This window comes from Brachypodium distachyon, chromosome 5 (genome assembly GCF_000005505.3).
Source record: "Brachypodium distachyon strain Bd21 chromosome 5, Brachypodium_distachyon_v3.0, whole genome shotgun sequence".
Lineage (NCBI taxonomy): Eukaryota > Viridiplantae > Streptophyta > Magnoliopsida > Poales > Poaceae > Brachypodium > Brachypodium distachyon.
In genome coordinates this window covers 22,061,387-22,086,127 of record NC_016135.3, presented here as the reverse complement: position 1 = coordinate 22,086,127, position 24,741 = coordinate 22,061,387, and the positions used below count along the sequence as shown (strand labels likewise).

General features: G+C 43.9%; 2 protein-coding genes across 4 annotated transcripts; both read right to left on the bottom strand.

The window, feature by feature from the left end:
• Positions 1-13,302: 13,302 nt before the first annotated feature.
• On the bottom strand, positions 13,303-18,403 carry LOC100838447 (F-box protein PP2-A13). Of its 2 annotated transcripts, none has more exons than XM_010241980.3 (4): positions 16,560-18,403; positions 16,101-16,467; positions 15,371-15,489; positions 13,303-14,153 (listed from the first exon to the last, which is right to left on the bottom strand). In XM_010241980.3, exons 2-4 carry the CDS (start codon positions 16,455-16,457, stop codon positions 13,727-13,729), a joined length of 903 nt encoding a protein of 300 aa, XP_010240282.1. In that variant the 5' UTR covers positions 16,458-16,467; positions 16,560-18,403; the 3' UTR covers positions 13,303-13,726. The 2 variants fall into 2 exon arrangements, with proteins under 2 accessions (XP_010240282.1, XP_010240281.1); XM_010241979.3 differs by having other exon boundaries at positions 16,101-16,457; positions 16,560-18,402.
• Positions 18,404-19,672: 1,269 nt separating this feature from the next.
• On the bottom strand, positions 19,673-24,309 carry LOC100831396 (E3 ubiquitin ligase BIG BROTHER-related). Of its 2 annotated transcripts, XM_003580306.4 has the most exons (9): positions 24,082-24,309; positions 23,521-23,569; positions 23,274-23,429; positions 22,537-22,762; positions 22,383-22,447; positions 22,244-22,288; positions 21,841-21,965; positions 20,629-20,737; positions 19,673-20,179 (listed from the first exon to the last, which is right to left on the bottom strand). In XM_003580306.4, the coding sequence occupies exons 3-9, from the start codon at positions 23,421-23,423 to the stop codon at positions 20,141-20,143; spliced, it is 759 nt and encodes a 252-aa protein (XP_003580354.1). In that variant the 5' UTR covers positions 23,424-23,429; positions 23,521-23,569; positions 24,082-24,309; the 3' UTR covers positions 19,673-20,140. The 2 variants fall into 2 exon arrangements, with proteins under 2 accessions (XP_003580354.1, XP_010240280.1); XM_010241978.3 differs by lacking the exon at positions 23,521-23,569 and having other exon boundaries at positions 24,082-24,308.
• Positions 24,310-24,741: the final 432 nt, after the last annotated feature.

Sequence of the window (24,741 nt, the reverse complement as noted above, 5' to 3'; positions counted from 1 at the left end):
GCTCACGAATAGGAATCTTTGAGACACAACGGATTTTTATTTTTTGTACTAGCGAGGACATTATTGTTTCAGTTTTTGCTTTGAACGCTGAGAGTGCTACAGGGCCACGTTGTGCTCGCTGGCTTTTAACTTGCTCGTTGGGACCTTCTGGTCAACTCATACTGCAGGGGTTCTTTAAGCGTTGACAACGATCTTTTGCAGGCTTAGAAAAGAGAATTAAGAAACAGAGTCTACTGCAGGCTGTTATATTAACGATTATATACAGTTAGGAATCAGCAGATCCTATTGATTAAACATATTTTTAAGAAAAGTCTCCGCGATTCAAAACTTAACAGCATCGTACGATCTCTCGTTGTCCTGCAGCTAATAAATGGGAACTAAAATATGGACAACACTATGATAATGCCGTTTGATAAAGAATGTCATCTTTGCTTTTATATACCCATCGTCATTTGTTGTCTTGTCATCTTGTACTTTTATATGTATCATAATACAGCCAAAGATGTTCTGCAAAATGCTCAAAAAAAAAGTGCAATTTTGCTAGGACTCCCTTGATACAGTTTGATTAGACGAATGCTTGAATTTTGAACCGGAGACACCGAGACATGATGTTTTTCTTGTGAAGGAAAGGCACGCTGTGCTTCGCGGCGGACCAAAAGCAGGCTGAATCTGTTGACCCACAAGCCTCCTTTAAATTTCAGAATTGCAACAATATCTTGTTTAGTTTTTAAGATAAATATTTAAGTTGAATTTTCAAAAGAAGTGTCTCCACCCATATTTCCTTTTGGCCCAATACTCGGATATAGTTGGTCGATGGTCTATAATATTTGGGCCGATCATATCTTCTTTACTATTAAAGTATAGTTGGTGATGGCGCCGAAGATGGTGTCACATCTCCCCCTCAAAACAATCTCATGCCGGTTAAAAGAACATGATGCAAAACAAAAAAAAGACGCAAAAAAATCATGCCATGCGCAAAATGACCCTTTAACTCGTTGAAAATTGTCTTCAACCCGTGCGGATCTGGGACCTTTTTTTTTTTGCAAACTTTTATTTGCTAACCATGGACCAATAATAATGTATATTCTTCCTCAAGTTTCTGTCACATGGTTTCATACTGAAGGAATTTTCTATTGCACCACTCAATATGACCACGATCCCACAAGATCACCATCGATGCTAGTTGCACCACCACCCGAGACGCACAAGACTTCACCAACGAACACACCACATCCGACTATACCACTTCCGTATGATATGCCTACATGTCTTACATGTTGTTTGTGTATTTTTTATGCTTTCTCCCGACAATAAATTGTCAAAGAAGTTATTAATGCAATTACCCACCGGACATCAATATTGGCTTGACATTTATTACTAATGGTTTTACCTTTTTACCGTAACAACACATGGCATTAGCTAATTGAATATATGTGAAAGTAGGTTGCAAGTTGGACTTAGAGAGGTTGTAGTATATAATGTAGGTTATGGATAGAGTTTGCAATCAAACTCTTGTATCCTGGCCTTCTACACAAAGAGGGGTATTACATGTTTTAAACCGATGTGAGAGAACGACGAAGAATGGCGGGAACAGCAATCAGGCTATGAGTATTAGAGATGATGACGATCTGCGTATTATCGAGAATATGTGGGACACATGACTGGAGAAGGGTCCCGAAGATGTAGTTGTGTCACAACGAATGTTTTTATCTTGCTTAGTGTAAATGTGTGTTTCTCAATAGATTCTGATGCATCTTAGATCATAACATGACACTCTTTTTTTTTTCAAAAAGGAAGGCAAAATTCTCAATGCCTCTGCATACTCGAATGCACAAAGATCCATATTACCATTAAAAAGATGACACACATTAGGACGAACACATCAGCTTAAAAAAATAAAAGTAAAAATCCGAAGGCCATCTTCTTTAAACTAGCGTGATCGTGATAGCTATTTCTCCATCACCTGACACAAACCAATTGCATGGGACCAAATTCACCGGGAGGAATAACAAGGGATCAACCAAAACGCGACACTCTAAAACAATGCCTTCAAGAAAGGACCTATTGACATGAGACACTTAAGAAAAACTGTTTAACGACACCTAGCTAGCTAGTAAAATCATACTAGTTGCAATATTTGCGGACTATTGTTAGCAAGCTCTCCGAGGGTCTAAGCTAAGCTGCTAAGGTGCTCTGCATCTTGCCGCCCTTCTTGCATTTGGTCAATAAAAAACAGGCAAATCCTTCGAGTCAAGTCATGAGAAAAGGCAAAAAAAAGAAAGACTTGCATGAAACCCGGGAGGGTGTGTGGAAAAGGACTCTTTCAACCCCTCATTAGGGTCAGATGCAAGTGTGTGTAGTTTTACTTACCCGATCCAGCAACGACGCAATCATTCATACTCCGATTCTATCCATATCAAGTAGCCTTACCCAACCTAGTAGCCTTCTTTTGGAGCAGATGCACACTAAGAATAGTAATATGGACCTGCGTATAGGGATTGCATCATTATCTTGGATAGGCGCGAGCAACATGCCATGTTACGCGTGACGAAATCTAGGGCTCTCTGCCATGCAAGTTGGGTCCGTGTAGCCCCAACATGTATGCATATATGAAGTGGAGTACTTCTATGTGCGTATACATGGGGATTGGGGAATCAATGCATGCACCTTTGCAGCACACAAGTGGCCGTGCATATTATATCCCATCACCGAAAAATTCAGGGTCCATGACTATAGTGTAGCAGCAAAAGCATCGGGCTTGTCTTGACCAATGACCAACAGGCCGGCATGGTCCATGGCGTGGCCAACGGCTGGGATTAGTTTTGGTCGAATGCAGCCATGCGCTCACGTAGTCGCGTTGGGGTGGTTTTGGGCGGAAATACGGTTGAAACACTGGACAAGAGTGTGAGTCATCCAATCTATTCGCATTGTTGCCTCGGTGATGTAGTGGTTGCATGTGTCGGGCGTTGGTCCATGGCCTATACCGTTGCCTTGTTTGTATTTTTAGCCGGCCTCAAGCAACCATTGGATCAGGGTAAACAAGTAACTAATTAGGTGCACATACATAACCCTCCGCCCTGCCCGGCGCCCGTTTGTCGCGAGAGCATGCTGTATTTTTGTTGGCTTGCTACTGGCCGAAGTCAATATAATCCATGTATGGAGCGGCGGTCGAGAGGAAGGGATATCGAGGCCACGAGTGCGCCTTTTCTTTTCCGGAGCAAACGCAGCAAGGTTTTGGCAACTCCATGTTTATCATCTAGCGCCTTGGTCTCTGGCCTAAGGTTTGAACGGGGCGAGCGAAACCCGTGGGCGCCGGTTGCTATTTTCGCATATCGGCATATGTTTTCTCGACGCCTACGCGGCAGCGTAAAAAAGCTGTATTTAGCCTGTATCGACGGGGACGGACGCACGCAGAGAGCGTCGTCGCGTAGCATGTAAACGCCAAGAACGCCCCTCTTTTGGCAGCCGCGCGGCCACTAGCTAGCTACCCGTTGTCGTCGTGTTACAGGCGCCTGAATATGTTACAGCCCTAGTATATCTTTCTTTTCAGGGAAAACATCATATTCCGCCCCGGGCGGTTTTGAAGTTTTCCAAGCGCTTCGGGCAAAAGTTCGTCCTGGGCGTCCGTGACAAAAATCCTTTGATTTCAGAGCTGCACCGTCCACATGGGGTACTTCACCGCCGGCATGCTGCATGCGGCAGGAATTCTGGTCCAGGTGCTGACAAGGGGGGCCCATTTGCGGTATTAATTGGATAGGCGTTGCCGAACCGCGGCGGGGTTTTATATCTGATCGGGTGTCTTGTGCGAGGTTAGACTCTTGGTTTGATTAGATTTATAATGTGTCCTTTGTTTTTCTGTTTGTCCTTGTCTGAGAGCCTTGACCTTGATGAAAGTCCAGTGTGGAGATATTGTCGATGTCTATGTCAATGGATATCGATCATTTTAAGGAGACTCTTAGTGGGATTGCATCTGCTTAGTGTTCTTATAAAAAGCATACTGTATGAAAATGTCTAAAACATGTCGGAAGTAAAACACACATGATTCGTTCCCGGGCGTGGTAAAACAGTCATGCATGCTTCATGCATGTCGTGTATGGGATGTACAGTACTACGGAGTAGGTTTCTTTTGCAGTAACCGGAAAATCCAAGATTATTAATCAAATTTTGAATTCAATTTTTTTAAGAATGATTATATGCAATCTTGTAAACGCAGCCATAGTACGTTGCTAATTTGAGGTTTACATGTTTATTCATGTGTTAAATTCACATTTTAAAAAAAACCGAGATTTTTTGTCAGGTAAATGATTTTTAGAGCAAGGGTGGGTGCAATGCTGGCATGCATTATCATTGAAAAAGAAAAAGCATCGGTTCAGTGCAACTACTTTTTTACAAAAAAAAACACAGAGAAGTTCAGTGCAACAAATTTGACACGATGTACTTCCGTACATCTAGAGGTTGTGATTGATTAATTCTGCTTTTCTAGATATAATGGGGTTTGATTAATCATGTTTTTCTAACGACCTAAACGTAAGCCGTATAGCAACACAAAATAGTGACGTTTAAGATCTTTCCCGCGCAATTGTGCGGGACACCATGCTAGTTTTAAAAAAAAAACGAGATTTTTTGTCTGGTAAATGATTTTTAGAGCGAGGGTGTGGGGGGCGAAATACTGGCATGCATTATCATTGAAAAAGAAAAAGCATCGGTTCAGTGCAACTACTTTTTCACAAAAAAATAAAACAGAGATGTTCAGTGCAACAAATTTGACACAATGTACTTCCGTACATCTAGAGGTTGTGATTGATTAATTCTGCTTTTCTAGATATTGGGGTTTAATTAATCATGTTTTTCTAACGACCTAGACGTAAGCCGTATAGCAACACAAAATAGTGACGTTTAAGATCTTTCCCGCGAGATTTTTTGTCTGGTAAATGATTTTTAGAGTGAGGGTGTGGGGGGCGAAATACTGGCATGCATTATCATTGAAAAAGAGAAAGCATCGGTTCAGTGCAACTACTTTTTCACAAAAAAATAAAACAGAGAAGTTCAGTGCAACTGCTGAAAATGTTTAATCCGACAATACTACAATTGTAAATGTGCATATATGCTCGAGATATATGCTCTTGCTTTATAACCATTCAGATATGGGAATCGATCTGAAGTTAGGGAGACATCTTTTTCATGTGCAGGGCGCCTGGGTCTATAAAATTAAACGCTGTTCTTACGAGGGAAGTATTTTTTTGTAACAAGCAATATATGCCGCAGAGTCAATATGCTTCATTTGTCTTTTTCAGACGTGGATCGAATTATTTCCCAAAAAGAGTCTCTTTTCAGACATGGAGTTGATCATTTTCCCCAAGAGAAGTGAAGACGTGGCGCCAGTGTTAGGATCCATGTGCCATTGTCGCTGTAGCCTGTAGACATTGTGTTGCCTCAAAAGCAGACGAACACTTATTGTCAAGATTGACGAAAGCTGTTAGTGTGTTGCCCGGGAATTAGACATGTGTGTTTCCAAATGTGGTTGCAGCGCAAGAGACACCACACAAGCCGATGCTTAGGACTTTTTATAGTGCTGATGAAGTGATGATCTAACGGCCAGTTGACAAATGGATGGACGTAGTAAAACGGAACCCAGTACCATCGATTAATTAATTATCTGCGTTTGATCTAAGCAAGGATATTACAGTAAGAAAATGCCGCCGAAAGCAACCACGCGCTGCTAACGCCTCAGGAATCAATACAAACAGTATCAGTCGGCATGCAGGCCTTTCTGGAGATGGAGAACATTTTCCTTCCGTCATTGATACGCACGATTTTTGTGGTACCGAAAAACCTTCTTCATAAGACGATATAATTTTCAGTTTTGTTGTTTTCAAGTCGACTCAGAAATAACTATTTTCAAGAATCAACACTAACAACTGTCCAATCCAATCAATGAGATTCGTGTAAGATTCATACAAGTACATGACGAGAAAATCTGAATCGGATTGCTATAATTGTCGACTTAGAAATTCAATTGAGAAACAGACACTCCCATACATTTTTGGATTTTCCTATGCGATGAAAAAGAAATTCAGAATCAGACTAAAGCATTTGTTTTACGTAATTTTCCTCATTTTCGTACGTGGAAGCATCATCCCCGTGTCTAGAGATAAATCAAATAAGTAGGAGATATGCTTTGACATAGACAGTGCATAAATACGTCAATGCTCGAGGCTTCTAGATAACTGAAACGTTTCAAACAAAGAAATCAGAGGAAAATAAATATGCCGTCCTTGCATGATTCGTCAGTCTTTGAAAAATCGTCTGGATTGTCTTTAAAGATGGGCGGGCGGAAGCAAACAGATATGGAATTGACCGCAATCTGTTTTCAACCAAACTGCAAGTACAAGAATAGTGTTAATTAAGATTCAAGAAGAAAAAACAGACAAGTCAACCCTCCGGATCTTTCTTTTATGTGAACGGAGTTTGTACTGTCTGACATTGAAAAGGTAGAGGAAGTACAGCGAAGTTTTTTTTTCTTGTGGAAACGGTCTTCCGTTTTGAAGTGAGAACTCGGAACAGAGGATGGCTACTCTTGTTCAAAAAGAACAGAGGAAAGGGATGGCCACGGGCTACATCACGAAACAGTTTGCACGAGCTTGTCTCTGTCTTGAGGATCTGTCGCTGCAACAGCTGCCGTGTTTCGTGCTTTCGTATACACAAGTCAAGCTGCTCTACAACTACAATCTAGAATTGCGCCGAAAGATTAACGGTATCCATCACAGTAGTTAGTACTCATGCGGAAATGCACAAGGCTGGCCGAATAAATAGAAATCGTACTACTAACAAGCAACCAAAGTCTATGAATCGACCGGCCGGGTTCACTTTTTGGTCAATCGATTACATGAAAGCTAGGTGAGAGACATGAAGAAAAAAGAAAACAAAGGAAAGAAGATGATCTTTGTGGTAGCTACAGCATGGGAGACTCTGGCCGGAGTGTGCTCCGTGGGAGGCACGGTCGCACGAGCATGGGGGTTTACGGTCGCGGCGGGGCATCTCAGATCTCGCTGTCCCTGTGCCCACCAGACAACCGACACACGCACCACCGCCGTCGCGTCGAACGACCGAGGCGAGGCGGCCTTGAACCGTTCCGCGAGAACGCTGCTTGCTGTGCTGCCTTGCAAGTGGTAACGTCGGCACGTCGCGTCGCGCACCTGGCGCTCGCTCTCTCGGGGTCGTTTTAACCGGGAGACCGGAGACGGCTAGAGGGAATACCGTTTCAAAGTCTCGCTTGCGCCAACAACAAGTGACGGTGTGACGGTCGCAGCCTGCTTCGAGCTTCAATGGGTTCAGGTCTTCCCGTTGCCTGTCGACATTACGGGGAAAGGAGTTCAAATGTTCGATGCAGAGCCTGTCGGTGGCGACAAGGATATTTGTGTCGCGGAAATAATACTCCGTCGCGTGAGAAATACTGCTCCCTATTCAAATTAATTGTGGCAACTTTGTCTAGATAACGTGTATCTAGACGTGTTTCAGTGTGTTGGTAGTTTCATATCTAGACAAAAAAAAGTTGTGACAAATAATTTCGGTCAGTAGAGGTACTAGTTTAAAATTTTCTTAAATGCCGGCATCATTTCTATGTTTTGTTTTTGTTTTATCAAATCCAATTATTTTTATCTGCTCCTTCCGATTCAGAAAAAGTGTCGCGCATTTTGTAATAAGTTAGTATAAGAGTCAATTGCGCATCACTGTCCCAACAACTTGAGAGGTGGATCATTTTAGTCTAACAAGTTATAAAATGAGAAAAACTAGTCCTAAAAGTTGAGATGCGGGAGCATTTTAGTCTGATTAGTCTGAATTGGACACGTGTCAGATAGATGAAGTCCGTCGGGTTGTGGAAATTTTGAAAGAAAAAAAGTGACTAGAACTCTTTGTACAAGCGTCTGCCTGTGAGGCCATTGGAGGCAAGGGGGTGCTTCCAGAGGCCCGCGAGAACGAAGAGCGCGGCGGGGAAGGCGTCGGTGAAGGAGTTGTCAAGGAGGAAGAGCTCTTGGAGTGTGGCGGCAGGTGAGGCAGAGGAAGGGAGCGCGCCGACCTCGACGAGGTCTACACCAGCCGCTGAAGTCGATCTGCTCCACCGCCCAGCGTCATCACCTTGCCAGCGCTGCCATCTTCGGACCTACTGGCCACGTCCTAGGAGGTGAGTGCGATGCGCAATAACCGCGGTGGTTTTCAGCCAAAAACACAAGACATGTGTGAACGCCTAATTGGTTTGGACCTCTAAACAACCCACATCTCAACTTTCAGGACTAATTTTTTTTTTCCGTTTTACACCTCTCACTTATACAGGTTTTGGATGTTTGAGAGCCAAGGCAAATATGTGATTGTTCACGATAGGTGCATGACAAACCTCTTGTGATATTGTTCGCCAATGTTTTTTTGTTATCCAAGTTGCTATTTGATTTGGTGTTTGTCCTGGTTGGGCTAGTGATACAATTATCTTTTAGTTTAATCTTTTTTACATATTGGAGGGAGTACATTTCATCGTGACGAGTACATAACCACTGGAATTCGACCTGAGGTACAAGGTGAAAGGTACAACGCAATAGACTGCAAGTACGTCAGATTCCTTCAAGCAACGAGGTTTTTCAAAGTAAAAAGAAAGAAAGAAAGAAAGGAAGGAAGGCAGGCAGGCGACAAGACTTCCACGAGGCCAGTGCCAGCCCATGATTTCCTCCTGCAGGCGACTTGTGCATGCCATCATGCGCCGCGATGGCAATGGCAGGTCGACACGTACGTATCCGCATAGAATTAACACTGTGTATACTGATGACCCCTGAACCCCTGACGGTACCCAGCAGGCCTGGACTCTGTCTCTGTGCCATAAAAGTGCGAGCACGAAGGAGTACACGTCGCATGCAAGGAAGTCTGACCGTCTTGGCAACATCAATATCGCCGGCCCTCTCGTGCAGCGCCAGACACTGCGGACTGCGTGCATGCATGCTATAGCTGTCGCCGCTGCCGGCCGGCGGGCGGGCCGTTCACTAGCTCGCCGGTGACGCACCGAATGACGGTATATACTGCGCGCCTCCGTTTTGCGAGAGCCATAGGCGAGACACATACGCACTGAGCTGTGTTCTGTTTCCGTGGGGACCACAGCTGCCTGCGTATACGAGTAGGATACGCGTGAGCGATTTCAGGGCATGCAGCGCGGATGCATGTGTCCAGAGCTTTCAAAAAAAGAAGTTTGGTCACATGAATCCCTCGTCCGTTTGGTCATACTATTGTTTATTTTTCGAGACCCTTTATTGCTTAGTCGATTATTTTTAGCCGTTCAACAATAAAAATATACGATTGATTGTTGTTAGACTACTCGTTGTACTGTAAGACTGGCGCAGCTAGAAAACCTGGCTCCCGCGCTCCACGAAGGCCGTTTGACTTATTTTTTCTAAAAATGGATTATTTAAAAGTTTCAAAGATCATGAACAAATATACATATACACATGAGCTTATGAGTCTGGAAAATTATTAATTTGATATATGCTGTTACAATTTTGGTTTATATCTTTTAAGAAATGCCACTGCAAATCTGCATATTCTTCGAAAAATGCAACTCCAATGAGTCTAAAGATGCTATCCAGTGACATTTTTCAAGAATGAGAATTGCAGTGGCATTTTTCAAAGGCCATATCTTATGAAAATGCATTATTTTTGGTTTTTTAAATGCCATTTTGAAAAGCACACGTAGACTAAAAGGAGAATAATTAATCAGACCACTAGGCAGGAGCATATTATACATCTGTGCGAAGTTTTAACTGGTTCCCTTTGTGAATAAACAAAAGAAAATTGACTGTAAATATAGCAAAACTTATTTTTAGTCTCCAGTTGATATTTTTTACCTCACAGAGTACAGTGAATATAAGTTGAAAGTTTTCATAGGTGTGTACAGAACGCTCTTCCGTAGTGGTGCGTTTATTTTTAGAGTTTCTAAAAAGGCTTGCACTGTTGCACATGTCCCCTTCAATCAAACAGTATTTTCTTGATCACAAAATAAATAAAATCAAACAGTATTTCCTAAACTTTTAAAAAATGTTCCATTTCCATGGACACGTAGCTTTTATATGGTTTTGTGTGGCCAGAAGGTTTTGCCTTCTTTTTTGAAGAAATAAAAAAAGGAACATGTAGCCCATTGAAGACCTAACGTAGGGGTTGTTTGGGTACGCTGGGACTAGCTAGGATCCCGTCGGAACTAGTCCTCTGGTGATTCTTCCCCTGTTGTTGCGTCCTTGGGGGGCAAGAGAGGGTGGTGTCATGCACGGAGCAGGCTCAGGGGAGCAGCTGCTGGCAGTTGGGCAACAACAGATCCCCTTCTCTCTCTCTCCCCCGCTCCCTTTCCCATGCAGGGATGAGTGCCCAGCGGCAAGGCAGGGATTCTCTGCAGCACCAACCCTAGAGCAGGTAGATGCCTGCTCCCGAGCTGGAATCATACTATCAGTTAGAGGCATCTGGACATCGGGTCCTGCTTGTGCTTATCCAGATGCTCCGACAAGAGGCTTCCGGGACCCCTTGCCTCAGCTGGATTCGGTCCTCCTCCCACCCACTGGCTAGCTGCTGCTGCATTTCTGGATTGGACATGCAACAGGTTGTTGCGAAAGACGACAGTCGCGCACTACGGTGCAGCGCTCAGCTAGCCAAGCCCGTTTCGCTGTCACTCTCTCTCTCTCTCTCTCTCTGTGACTCTGTAGCCCCTCTCCCCGGGCGGACACTTTATGTGACTGTGGCCTGTAGTAGCTAGTAATCCGTAAACAGTCCCCGTTCGGTTGGTGATCAATTAATCATCGGCTTTACAACTCGCTACTATATACGGGGGGAAATATAATTGTGCCCGTGCCCGGCAGTGGCCTCTCCTGTACCGATCGATGGATGGGATCGATGCCGATCCGCTTTTTCCCCTGCATCTGCGTCTGCATGCATGCCCTACTACTGCGCCTCAATAAACCCAAATCCAAAGGAAGTCTCTCGAGTCGTCTGCAGAGCGGGGTTTGGTTTCTTCTTGACCACCGCCCCCCCGCGGAGTGACGTGCCGACGACATGGGCGCCGTGCCCGGCATGTCGGCACTGCACGGCCGGCGTCGTCGCGTTTGGTAGCCAATCGATGGATCCCATGCTATACACTGTACAGAAATGCATACGGAGTCTTCGCGTCACTGGAGATATCGATTTGATCTTCGTCACATTCTTCCCTGCGTACGAGACACGTACGTGTACGCGCGGGTGTGGGCTAAAACGGTGCAACTTGTTGCGCGAATCGAAAGCAACTTCCTTTGACATATACATGCATGTGGCTAGTGCCGCTTCCTCTTTTTCCTGGGTCAATGAAAATGTGTACGTGCATGCTCTGGACTTCCAAACCTTGACCCGGGCTAGCTTGCCCCGTGACAATCTGAAAATCCGAGCGTTAATCGTGCCCGGGGTTACGGCACAGTTCCCACACACACACACACACGCACAACCGACCCGTAGCAGGCCAGGCACCCACTAGCAATAGCCCAGGCAGGCAGGCAGGCAGGATTAGGAAGGCCGGGCGGCCATGTTTGCGAGGAGATGGACGCCAGGCTACGTCGCATCGCGCCCCCTCCCCCGCTTTACCTGCATAGCACTGTTGCAGAGTGCAATAATCCCTGCGCTGGTCACTCCGTGAGGAGCTCGGTCGCTCGTCGATCGATCAGGCCAGCCACAAGCAACCGTGCGATGCGAACGGATCGCGAACGACGGGTCGACACGTACGTTGCCGTTGGCCCAGCGCCCACAGCAAAGACCAAACGTGAAGCAACCCTGCATGCAGCACAACGGATCAGATTGGACCACCCGGTACAGCAGCCAGCCAGCAACACATGCATCCACCACTCGTGAGGACGCCCCGCGCCCCGGCCAAATGAAAGGAAGACAGCCTGAGGCGCCGGGGAGCGCGTCAGATTCCGGTATCCATCGACCGGCTCAGTCTGCGCCAAAATCATCATCCCGGCCAGTAGTGCTGCCTGCTCCAACGACTTCAACGGCAAGGCATCATTGCCCACCAAAAATGCATTCAAGGCGCATACCCGTTCGGTCAAAACACGGTTGCTGAGCGGAGGGCGAGCTGAGCTTCAGTGGGCAACAACTAATGCGCAGCCATGCACAATTAACCTGCCACGTTAATTTCCGTGTCTCGGGCTGGCTGGCTCCCCGTGTAAACGCGTTACAGCCGTTTCGGACAAAAGGCAGACAGTACTCCGTATTAGTCTGACGAGAACAGCCCAACAGGGAAATCCCACGTATACGTTATCACAGATTGAAATATAACTTTGATTAGCCATCACGTTTTAATGACCAAGAAATCTGGGTGAGCTCCCATCTTCCGGAGGCACGAGTTGCGGCGACCACGTAAAACCCGTGTGCTTTCCGGTGCTAACCCATACTGCTGCTACCACTATCACTGCACGCACAGGCTTGAAAAAATTGACACCTTAGTCTTAGGTTATTGTTAGTCATCGAGCTGAGCCTTCACAAAAAAATAAAGTGATGATGTGAGATCTTCTGAAACAAAGAAATGACATGAAAAGAAAGCGAAATAAAACCCAGGATATTTTTTAGGGGAAATAAAACACAGGATAGATGGGCCAATTTTGTCACGCCTTCAACAATGGAAAGGAACAGCGCTCAACCCATAACACTTCCTAATAGACCTGCTAAGTGGGCCAAGTTTGGCCCATTTCAAACCAGTTGGGCTATCCTAGCCTTACTGTATCAACCCTGAAAGCAGATTCAGTACACTGGCTTTCTGGACCTTTTAGAACAAAGACACTTGCTTCCTATTACCTCTTGGTTTAGTTCTCCCCCAGATAGCATTCTACCTCTTCAACCATTGTTTCTATGCAATAAAGAGGTTCTATGCGCTCAAAAAAGACACATGCTTCCTGGAACTAGATACAGATAACAGAAGGCTAGTGCCTAAACAAAAAATAAAATAAAGATAACAAAAGGCTAGTCATGGGAACATGGGCTGGACACGGTATGCAGCAAGTGGAGATCTATCAGTATGTTCAACCCATAATTCAACTCAAAATAGTATTTGCACAGAAAAACTAGGTAGAACAAAGTAGAGATTTCTCTCATAAAAACAAGAGAGCAGGTGGTGATCTATCAGTATGTTCAGCTCAAAATAGTATTTTGCAGAGAAACAACTAGGTAAAACAAAGTAGAGATTTCTCGCATAAGAACAAGAGATAATCAGAAGAAAAAAAAATCAGTTAGAGCAATCATGTTAGTAATGTCAGCATCTGAAAGAAAACTTTCCATCGAACATACAGGGGCTAGCCGCCTCCATAAGTGAACACAGGTTTCTAGAGAAAAATGTATACTCAGGATCCAAGGAAAAGCTTATTTACCTATAGCTGATCTACAACAATGATGAACAAATGAAACTGCTCTTTCTACATATGGACAAACCAACCACTTCAACCATAAATACATCACAACAGCTTGAGCTTGATCTTCTCGCCGAGACACCCAGACCACCTGGACTAGACTAACATCTTCACATGCAGACTACATCTAAATCCTCCTGATCCCAACTTATTTTAACTAACACTACAAAGAATACAGAACATGACTCCAGGTTCATACAAAACTTTCAGAAAAAGAATATCCACACCGGGATTTGGACAAGAATGGCTACGAGAAGAGGTACAGCAGGTTTGCAAAACTACTTGCAGATTATCCACTCCTCTTGTCTGTAATCCTTTGGATAAATAAAAACAGAATCGACACATAGACCACCTTTTGTATGGGTGCAATCAATCTGCATCATGGAGAACTTGAGCTTGGTCGACTCATCTGAACTCGATATAACAAAATCACCAACATGGTAAAGGATCCAGCTTCCTGGTCCATCTAGATGATAATCAGATGTAGTGTGCTGACCATCTGAAGTTGACAGTTGGAACCGTGTCGGTTTAATGTCCCAACCGTGGACAAGCTCAGAGCCATAGACCCGACGGCCCATGCGCTTGTGCGGCCTGCCCAAGTGGAGCCGGAAGAGAAGACTGTATGAACCAGCAGGGAAGCAGAAATCAATCTCCCCAGCGACCTCTAGCCACCATATTTGCTGAAGATAGGCAACACTATGGAATCTGTAAGAGAAAAGGATAGCAGCAGCTTAGTCATCACCTATCTAGTGACTGTTAGTCTGTAAATGTGACTATACTAGAAAAGGACAGCCCCGCACGTTTGGTGTCTGAAGAGAAGTAGGAATGTGTAAAACTATCAAGTGTTCAGTATATACATTTTAAATAAACCAGACATATATACAGGTTATTGGATTTGGGCCAGGGGTATTTTTTGGGAGCTTTGGTATCTAGTTCAAACTTGAACTAAATTCCAAGACTCTCCAGTGTATCTACCTCCCATCCAAACAGGTCCTTATATGCCTGTAGGCCCACATGTCATATATACAGGGAAAGGGCAGGAGTCATCTTTGCAAGGGCATAAACGGATTAAGCCATACATCAAATCACATCATAACCTTGATTTGAATGGTGTTAACAGTGTAGAACAAGGGTACACCTACATACTTTTCCATGAAACTGAAGTGTTGGTTTTGGCAGTATGCAACATAATGATTGGCTCCAAGATTTTCCATATGACAAATAATTGATAGACCTTTTCCCAGAAATGAACTTCATTTGTTGTTATGAGCATTGTAGCATTTTGTAAGTACACAACCTGAAGAATACAATGATTTCCAACTCACGGTATGTGAACTACCAAACCCCATTGCTTTCGTCAACCACCAACATAAACCAATCACACTCCTCGCCGTCAACATTCTAAATCCGATTGTAACTAGTCTGATGCACCTTATGTGTTACAGATGGGAAAGAACTGAAAGTTGAAACACCATTATAATAGAGGAATGCGGCATTTCTTGTCGGCTGGGCATGCAAAAGAAGTATGCACTGCTCACATTTTTTTCTTCCTCAGTGGAGGGCAAACAAATGCCTGTTTTTATTCCTGCTGATCGATAACAAGGAAATGCATTATAGGGTCATACCAAATATACAGTGACCCATACACCAACGACCATGGATATCCAAAGACTAAATGAGTGAATGCTTCCACCTCCATACAATAGGACATTTACGAAAACTATGATGCTATAACAACATATCTTTCTGTTCTTCCATACTCAAATTTCCTATATGTTATGGACTGTGCTTATTGTACAAAACAAAATACCCAAATATACTACACGAACAACACTCCAAACAGGTTTCCACAACCAAAAGTTTAATGGAATACGCTCTTAACTCCGTATATACAGCAAAAAACATAGCCAATACTGAAGTACCTTGACTCTTCTGTGGAGAGGTGGCTCCAATACCTCCGATCATCTATACCGGTAATCGCCATAGCCTTCGAGGAGATGGACATGCAAAGACCACCCTTGCTCTTCTCAATCCAAAATTCCTAAAGAAGTGCTTTAGTTAATAATTGCAAGATAAATACAAGAAAGCCAAAAACAAATACTACCGAAGGCATCAGACATAAACAAAGGAGCAAAAACGAAACCGATACAACACTCACACGCGAAAGAAAATTCATTATCACCATCTACCTACACATATCTTAGTCCTGACTAGCCCACTAACAATCCAACCCCTGTAGTTTTAAAATTCTTGAGATATTCAATCAACCAAGTAATCCTCGTTCATAAGTCTCTGTAACATTACCACTAACTAACAGTTACTACCTCCGATTCATAGTAATTGTCTCAATTTTGCCCAAATATGGATGCATCTATGCCTAAAAAGCGTCTGATACATTTAATATTTCGACAATTAATATGGATCGGAGGGAGTAACAAATTTCACTCAACACCACAAATTGGTTGCTCACAAACCAAATCCACCTTCAAGAGGAAATACTTCTTTTGGGCTACTCCAAAACGTCAACTCCATAAAAATTAACAACAAGATCAAGCTAGTCAGCAATCACCATGAATAAAGCAAGTACTCCGTAGAATTAGTCTCAGTTTCTAACAAAAACCAGTAAAAGCGATAAGAGATGAGATAAGCTACCTTGGTGCCGCCGTCGAAGGGGGTTGGCCTGCACAGGCGTGCGTATATCCCTTTCTTGATCGCCCCAGACGGGCAGCATCTGCCATTGCCCTCTGTTGAGCCAGTGCTGCCGCTGTCGTCGTCGTCAGCCGCCGCGGCGAGGGCAGCGAGATACCGGTAGTTGGCGGGAAGCTTGGTGCCCCAAACGCAGTCGGCGGAGGCAGCGCCGCGGAAAGCCCGGTTGAGGCGGGCGACGAGGCATATCTCTGGCGGGTCGAGGTACAGCAGTACTGGCGCCACGCAGCTCTCCGGCATGTCGCCCAGCGATGTCTGTCCCCACCCCTCCGACCCCATCATGCTCGAAGCCCCCGCTCCCATCTACGCCAAACTACAAGCAATTGTTATTCGATTCAACGACAGATTGGTTCTGGATGCAGAAAAGTTACAGAATTTAGCCTTCAGTGTCTTCCAAGTAGAAACCTTTCTTCTCTGTCGGACGGTGACGGTTGGAGGTCCGCCAATTCCGCTTCGAATCAACGGACTTGCAGCGAAGAATGCTTCATCCGGGGCCAAAATAATCTGGACTTGTACCCCGAAACACCAATTCGACTGAAAGCTCAGAACCTCGTGTAGAAATCTGCCGGAAGCCGCAGATTCTTGGCCAGTCTCGGCGTCAAATCGAGCTGAAAAACAGATCCTCCCCCCCCCGGAACCTGACCCCAAGTGCTCAAATGGAGAGAGGAATCATACCACCCATGAGGGAATTCGCCAATATTTCTCGGTTTGGAGTAGAAGAGAGGAGATTTCTGAACTGGGGCATTTAACGGAGGCGATAACCAGGGGAAACCGGATGCTGACCTGGTAATGGCCGTGTATAAAATACAACACGCCTTTTAGGTCGTTAGTCCCGGATTATAAAATTGAAGTGTATATTGTTGCGTAGCGGAGTGCTAAATTTTCGGTTTGTGATGGATCAGATTGGATTTACAGTGTATTATCTATTGGAGGATACTGCTAGGTTTTGGATCTGAATGATGCTCGGAGTTAGGGAGCATGATTCGTTAGGTTAGGTAATGCGCACATACAAATACAATAGGGGTAAAGAAATTTAGTTGCGTTGTTCTGCAGATAAAAAAAAGTTGTGTTGTTCTTTTGTTAGTAAGCGTACACACACTAGAATTATGTCGCATTTATAAACTCAAGTCAACAGCACAATGTAAAAAACTTCACTGAATCACACGTAGGCTGGGGTTGCGCCACAAACTTGGAAGGCATAGTATTTTGTGCCATTTGTTCCAGTGCACTAAATCCATGATATTTGGTAAAAGAACAAAATCTCACAGGCTCCATGTCGAAGTTGAAGACACCACTTGATAGAGGAATGACGCGAGGGACCTATTTCCATGCAACGATGTCTCCACTCCTCTCCAGCGTCTGTGACAGTGCTGTTTGGACCATACTAAATGTGTGGCAATCAAGTGATTGTCTAACAAGCTAGGTAGGGAGTAGTCTTAGTAACGTAAACGAACGACTAGTCGACCATCATTTCAAATCTTTATAAGTAGAAAATATACTTGCTAAATAATTGTGATTTCACAGTGTCTCGTTAGCCACATATTGATGGAGTTTGTCTCAGCGAAACTTAATACTCATTATAATATGGAATGTAGGGAGTACAGACATATCATAAAATCAGCCTGTTTACCACAGACAACGCTCACTGATTCATTTGACAGTGTGGCCAATAGAAAAACAACATACGAATATATAGTTTTGACAGGTGGCATCCGTGGACCACGAATACATATCGAAAGCAACTACAGACCAGCTGATGGTTAGGAAGACGAAGATATCGACGTTTTTCCCTTGGCTTGGATCAGCTGCATGCATGCATGCAGTGATCTACTCACACTAATATGGCCTTTTGCAATCGCAAAGGGCCAAACCTAAGGTATACTCGAAAAAGAAAAGGTGGGACGGGAGGTGTCGATCTGCTGATTGCACACACCAGGCGGGCTGAGATCGATTGATCCGAAAATATCACCCAGTTGCATCGCTGACATCCTTATCGCTTGATGAGAGCTGCAAGGAGTTTCCATGCATAATGACAAGATTATTACGAGAGAGATCAGATACCGTGTGACGCTTCTCGCCTTCTCACTTCTCAGCAGCAATATTGTAACAGGTCAACTAAACCTCTCCTGTTGTTCAATCATGCCGGCAACAAATGGCGCACAGGGGAAGAAATTTAAGAGAGTTTGGCCTCTTCCGGAGGATGACGAGACAGACAATATATCAACGCTGCTCTGCTCTGCTTGGAAGCCGATAAGGGCGCTCGAAGCAGAGAGGAACGCGTACGCATCAGAGATCAGGGAGCCTGGCCATGCATATCTGATATCCGCGTGCCGCTTGCCATCCAACTGTTCGGTGCAGAGACTTCCGGCGCTTGGAAATACAAGTGATTGTCGACTGGATGACCGGATAATAACGATCATGTTCTTGGAAATGATTATCCATGGATTCTTGCCTATCCACACTATCTACTCTCCAGCAGTAGTATTTCGCTGCAATATTCTCTTGCCAGGGGAAAACATGACAGGACTGATAAGGGCACGCGAGTGTTTGTGCTGTGACCTGTGAGATAGTCTTTTCGGGAACTCTCTCGGGAGTTTTCACAGCGTCTGGAAGGAGACATTTCGCATCAACGACTAACTACGTCAGGGGACCTGCTTTCCACACCGAGGGGCCGCGTGCCGGTGTCTAATCAGGTGGGAGCAAACAGTTAACATCTGGGTCCGGGCAAAGCGGAGAAATATGAAAGTTTCTCCAGGGGCCGTGGGTGCGGATCCGAGTCAGCTGCTTTATTAGACAGGGTCCAAACTGAATCAGCCTTATCCACCCCGACATGTGGTAATTCTACGCCAAACATGTCTCATCGCATCGCACGTGTACGAGGTTTATAGGCATATACTCTGAATTAAACCGAAAATTTATAATGCAACATCTACACCAGTTTCTGAAAATCTATGTCTACAATTCTAAATTAGTTTATTTAATCCGATATATTTTCATAACATACTTAATTGATATTGTAAATGCGACTCCCTCCGTCCCATAATTTTTGTCGCTGTTTTAGTTCAGATTTGCACTGAAATAGCGACAAGAATTATGGGACGGAAGTAGTACTCCAATATATTTTCTATAAACTTGATTAAGTTTCAAAATTTAGATTTAGGACAAAATTGAAACATTTTATATTTACGAATGAAGCGAGTAGTCCAAAACTGGGTAAACCGACGAAATCAGAACTGGCTGGTCGCCACCAATTATGGACAAGCCTTGCTACTGCCTACTACTAGGGTTGTTGCGTGCGTGGAATTTTGTTTCTGATGAACGTGACGGAAGCAATCTCGTCACATATTTAGTACCAGTACTGTTTCCTTTTCTCCGACATATTTAATGTTCGTTCAAAAAAAATGGGGAAACGTTGCGTTGCAACCTTGGTGTGTACGTTGGGTAACAAGTTTGTCCGCTCGTGGGCTCTTTGCATGTTAAAACGACTTGATTCCGACTCATGTATAATCCAATCTAGAGGGTTCTGCTTCGTTCATGATTCAACAAATCCATAAGATAGTTTTTGCTTCATGATCACGGGCTGACCCTGACCATTAGCAAAGAAGATCAAGAGTTAATTTCTAGCTGAACGGACGATATAGTTCCATCTGGTTTGCTTAACAAGTCAGAACCTAGCAATCTGATCTAATCACCAGCATACAATAATCTACATATGGTACTACGGTACAGCGACTCTGCGAGGGACCAGATCCGAAACCTGCGGGAATCCCCCGCGACTAGAAGTCGCATAACAGCTAGATTCAGAGCTTAAGATAAACTATCTTGTTTATATTGCCTCTTATTGATCTCAATATAACTAACGAATATGGTGCATTGCCTTTTCGACACCAGGCTGCATGCTAATAAAGAGATGGACAACCTAAGTGACGACAGGACTTCTTACGCATGTTGACACTAGCCATCAGGTAAATCTGCAATCTTCACTTTCATGACCCAAAAACCTCCTTATTGCAAACAGGGCATACCTGACAGAGGCACAACAAATGGCACTAGGCTGATCAGTTACCAATCATCTCAGGATGAAAAATAAGGTGAAAAATGATCAATACCGACTCTGAAGCATGACAGAAGAACGTTATATTAAGATCAACAAGAGGGAAAACTACTTGCATACGTTGATGAATCTAAGTGGGCTGTTTATAAGGGTACCAGGCTTCGTTGTACTTTTATCTATAATATTTCTAGCCAAAATATCCCTTCATATCTTGACGAAGGTAAACTGCACTCAGCCAGCATATATGACAGGCAATACAAAAGGATTATTCCAAGCTATCATATGATTCAGTTAAACAATGGTTAAAGGCCCAAGAAACAATTTTAGAGCAAGTAGCAAGCAGGTCATACTCAGAAACTACAACGTTCCCTAGAGGCTAGAAGAATGTAAACAGCCAGGTATGAAGGTAAGGTAGCTTACCTTATTGATCTTCAGCCATTTCGTTACACAAATTTGATGGTACTGATGCTCACAGGGCAATGTAGTCAGCTTATCTCGGTTCTTGTAAGCCATACAACATATGACACACCTGTTTGATTAAAGATCAAAAGAAGAGGGGTGTTCATATAGTTTGCTACTTCAAAAATATGGATCATTTAGCTAAGTACCCGGTCGTTGCTTCGGATAAAATAAATTAGACAAAAATCACTCGAGCTTTGCTTTGGTGCACCCCCTTTTCAAAAGATTTCGAATCTTAAAGCAAAAGGCAGTTATAAATGAAAGAAATAACATATCTGGATTAGTTTTAATTACATTCATCCTAATTAGAGATCTTCATACTTGTCTAACATGTGGAACCTGCACGGCACACACTGGACAGACGGCTGCTAATTCAGTTTTGATTTTATGCTAGTAGTATTAATTTGCTTAGAGTTGCAGAGACGTGGAGGATGATTTTAAGCCAGTTGCAGGTCAACGAGGTGTCCCGGACCCGCGCCCTTCCCTCGCCGTTGATAGCACACTGCAACTAGTTCTGTAAATCTGTAATATTCAAGCTACCTCCAGTTTAGTTACTTTTCGGTTTCACCAGCCAGACTGATTTTTTAGTCTCTACCAGCCACACACAAATTGTGTCAGTACCAGCAATATGGGTAGTACCTCGAATTTACTATTTTCAGTAATAACCCTTTTTGCTTTAAAATCTGTAATCTTTATAAGAGGGGTGAACCGAAGCAAAGCTCACATCACTATAATATATTAGTGGCACTGCACTTGCTAGTAAATTTATCCAAACTTCAGGGACAAGCTACCATCTGAGTCTTTTGCAATATATTTAATTGTCTGCATTAGAAAGACGCGAGGAGTTTTGTTTTACAAAAAAAGGAGGTGAGGAGCAAGTGATGAACCGCCGCCACTGATTGACTCTTTTATGGTAGATTGGTAGTGAAGATATGGTCGTACAAAGACAAAAGTACTCTGCCCTAGGAACATAGCTGTTGGCAGAATGACTTATGATGAAACATAAGATCACAAAAATACTACTCAATAGATTGACAAGTAATGCAGGACTATGGGGTAAAAAATTTGTGGGTAGCCTGTGCGTAGCTTCCCACCACAGTTGCACGCAAATATATACAACATGTTTAACACAAACAAGAAAGAATTGCATATCGAATTGGCTTGTGGACATACTCATCATGTTTTTCCTTTCTTGAGAATATCCTAATTTTGTATGTTGAAGATTTAAGGAGCATGATCATATCGTCTGGCAACCCTTTGCTTTCGGTCCCAATAGTTTCCCCTAATTGTTGCAGTTCCTGAAATACATAAGTGATTAAAAAAAAATGACGTAAGAGGTAGCATCTAGCATTCATTTTTATGTATAGAGAACATGGCTTCATAAATGTCACAATGAACAGAGGCGTATATTTTATTGGTACTAAACAAGAAATCTATAGAATTGTCATCCAAAGAAGACTATAAGAGTTCTTTCCGAAATAATAGATTAGAGAACCAAAAGTTTGCAGGCAGCGAGGCATGATCATGATGGAATGGTATGGAATATACTGGTCAGACAGAGCATGATGGTACGCACCTCATAAGTCATATTATCAGGATCGACGCCATCCTCCGTTGCTACCTGTACATTTACAAGGTAGATCGGATTACATATTGAATGAAACTATAACTGCCCAAAGCAAATCTGCAGAATCAAAGCTGGCAGAAGCGGATACCTGAGGACATCTGCTTGAAGAAGTACTGGCATTGTTTGATGTTGAAGAACTTGCTGGCTTTCTTCCTAAACAGGTGTTCTATGTTAACAACATTTAGAAGAGGTAACTTATTGGCTTGTACTATATAGAAGAGTACCAGTAGACAATTAACCACCTTTGAAGATATTGTCATCAATTGATGTCTCAGCAATTTGGTCCTCTATCGCTTGCAACTCTCTAGCCAAAGCTTCATCAACAGCTAGCTGTGACGCATAATTTGCACTTCCTGTTAATTTCCGTCCATCCAATGTCCGTTGATGGCCACGACTAGAACTGGGATCTGAACGAGTCCTAGACGAACCACTGCCATCATTTCCTTCGATTAATCGATGTACTATTTCCTGAACAGAGTGCAATAATAGGCAAGTTAAGGAGAATAATTTGCCACATTTTGTTCTATGATGTTGTGTGACAAATGAGAAAACATATCAATCTGACCTTAAATCTTTAAAGGGGAGTCCAAATATTTGGTGAAACAATAGTTATTTGCATCTAGCACAACTGATAGTTATGAAAAGATATGCTGCAGGTCATGAATGTGTTTTCCTAAGATGTGTAATTTAACACATGTACAAATCTGATCCAGCAGAAAAGGTCCACGTTATCTTATTAGACCTGGTCAAGCTTTACTGACTCCTTGCCCCTTGGGTGTAACATTTGGTTGAGATTTCTATGCACGACACGACAGAAAACTACAGTACACACTCCAGCAGACAAATGGCTGGCATAGAATATTTGACTGAGATTTCTAGTGCAAACTAATAGCAACAACAATGACGATGTACAGATAAATCTAGAAAATAGACACAACCAAGTAAGACATGGACAGCAGGACAGGTGATGGCATCAAACCTGCTCTTGAAGAACTAGTGCAAGGTCATCATCATCTTCAAAGAAGCATCCCCCAAAATTCTCTTCAATCGCATATGGTACAGGGGCATTCATATAATACACAACTGCTTCCTTCTTTCCTGTCGTATCATGCAGCACCTCCATGCTCATGAGAACCTAACAAGGAAACGTGAAGAACATTGCCGGATCATGCAAACACACAACACTACTACCATACAATCGAATTACACATAAAGAAAACACTCACTTTTTGTTCCAACTTACATACCAAATCCTCATAATCATTGTTCTACCATCTAAACAAAAAGGAACTTGTTACTTTCAAACATTACATATCTCGCCGATAGACAATAAGAACCCAACTGCAACCCCCTATACACAGATATATAGTACTCCCCTCCGATCCTAAATTGTTGTCAAAATATTACATGTATCTAGACGCTTTTAAGAGTAGATACATTCATATTTGGGCAAATTTGAGTTAAGAATTTAGGACCAGAGGGAGTATATTTTTTCGATAGGAAAGTGAAACCCTTCGTTCTCAAATCTGAAGTACTAGCATACCAACCTGAGTAGTACGAAACTGCATGAAAGAAAAAAAAAAGACAGACAATCTCTCTTCAGAAGGAAAAAAATGTCAGAGAAGTAAGGGAGTCCACCAAACCATGCCCGCAATGCCTCGGATCTAACACTACGATCTCTCTCCCCGCCAGCCATTCTTCTTCCCACAGCACGAGCACTTGATTCACGAAAACAACTTGATCTAGCTAACCTATGAGAACTCAGGAACTGGAAGTGCAAAACTTACCTAGGGCGAAGAAAGATCTCTGCGCGCCGCGAAAATTGGGGATCGGTTCGGGGCGAGGCGGCTGCAAGGAACCAGAGTGGGGGGGCTGCCAGAAGTGCAGTGTGGAGAGCGAAAGGAGGAAGGAACGGATGGGCGGTCCAGAAGGGGAAGCTGCTTTGCTCGGTGGCCTTTCCGCCCCCTGTACATGTCGCTGTGCTGAAATCATGGCATCCGTGGAGTGGACCGGCTCCACCTTGCGCCGGCCGGGCGGGGAAAGCCGTGCGCGCGTGGGTCTCCGGTCATGAGTGGTTCAGTTGAAGGGTCCATGTGTCAGCCCGTGGTGGCGGTCGCGCAGCACCAGAAGAGCCCGACAGCCGAATGCGCGCGTTACGTTTTTTTCTTTGGATAATCTACGTGCCCCACGTTGTCTTCCAGAGTTCCAATGCGGCGCATCAAGATTCAGAAACGGAACCATCGAGCACTCCTCTGACCTCTCTCGGTCTCTCTCCCCTCTCTGGCTTCCCATCCCCGATCTCCCTCCCCTCTCCGATTCCCCCGATTCCCCTGTCCCCCCCTCGCCCGATCTCCTCTCTCCCTTCCTATCCCTCTCCGGCGCGGAGCCAGACGGCGGCGGGGCGGCACCGGGCGAAACTGTGGAAGGAGGGCGGCGCGCGGCGCCTG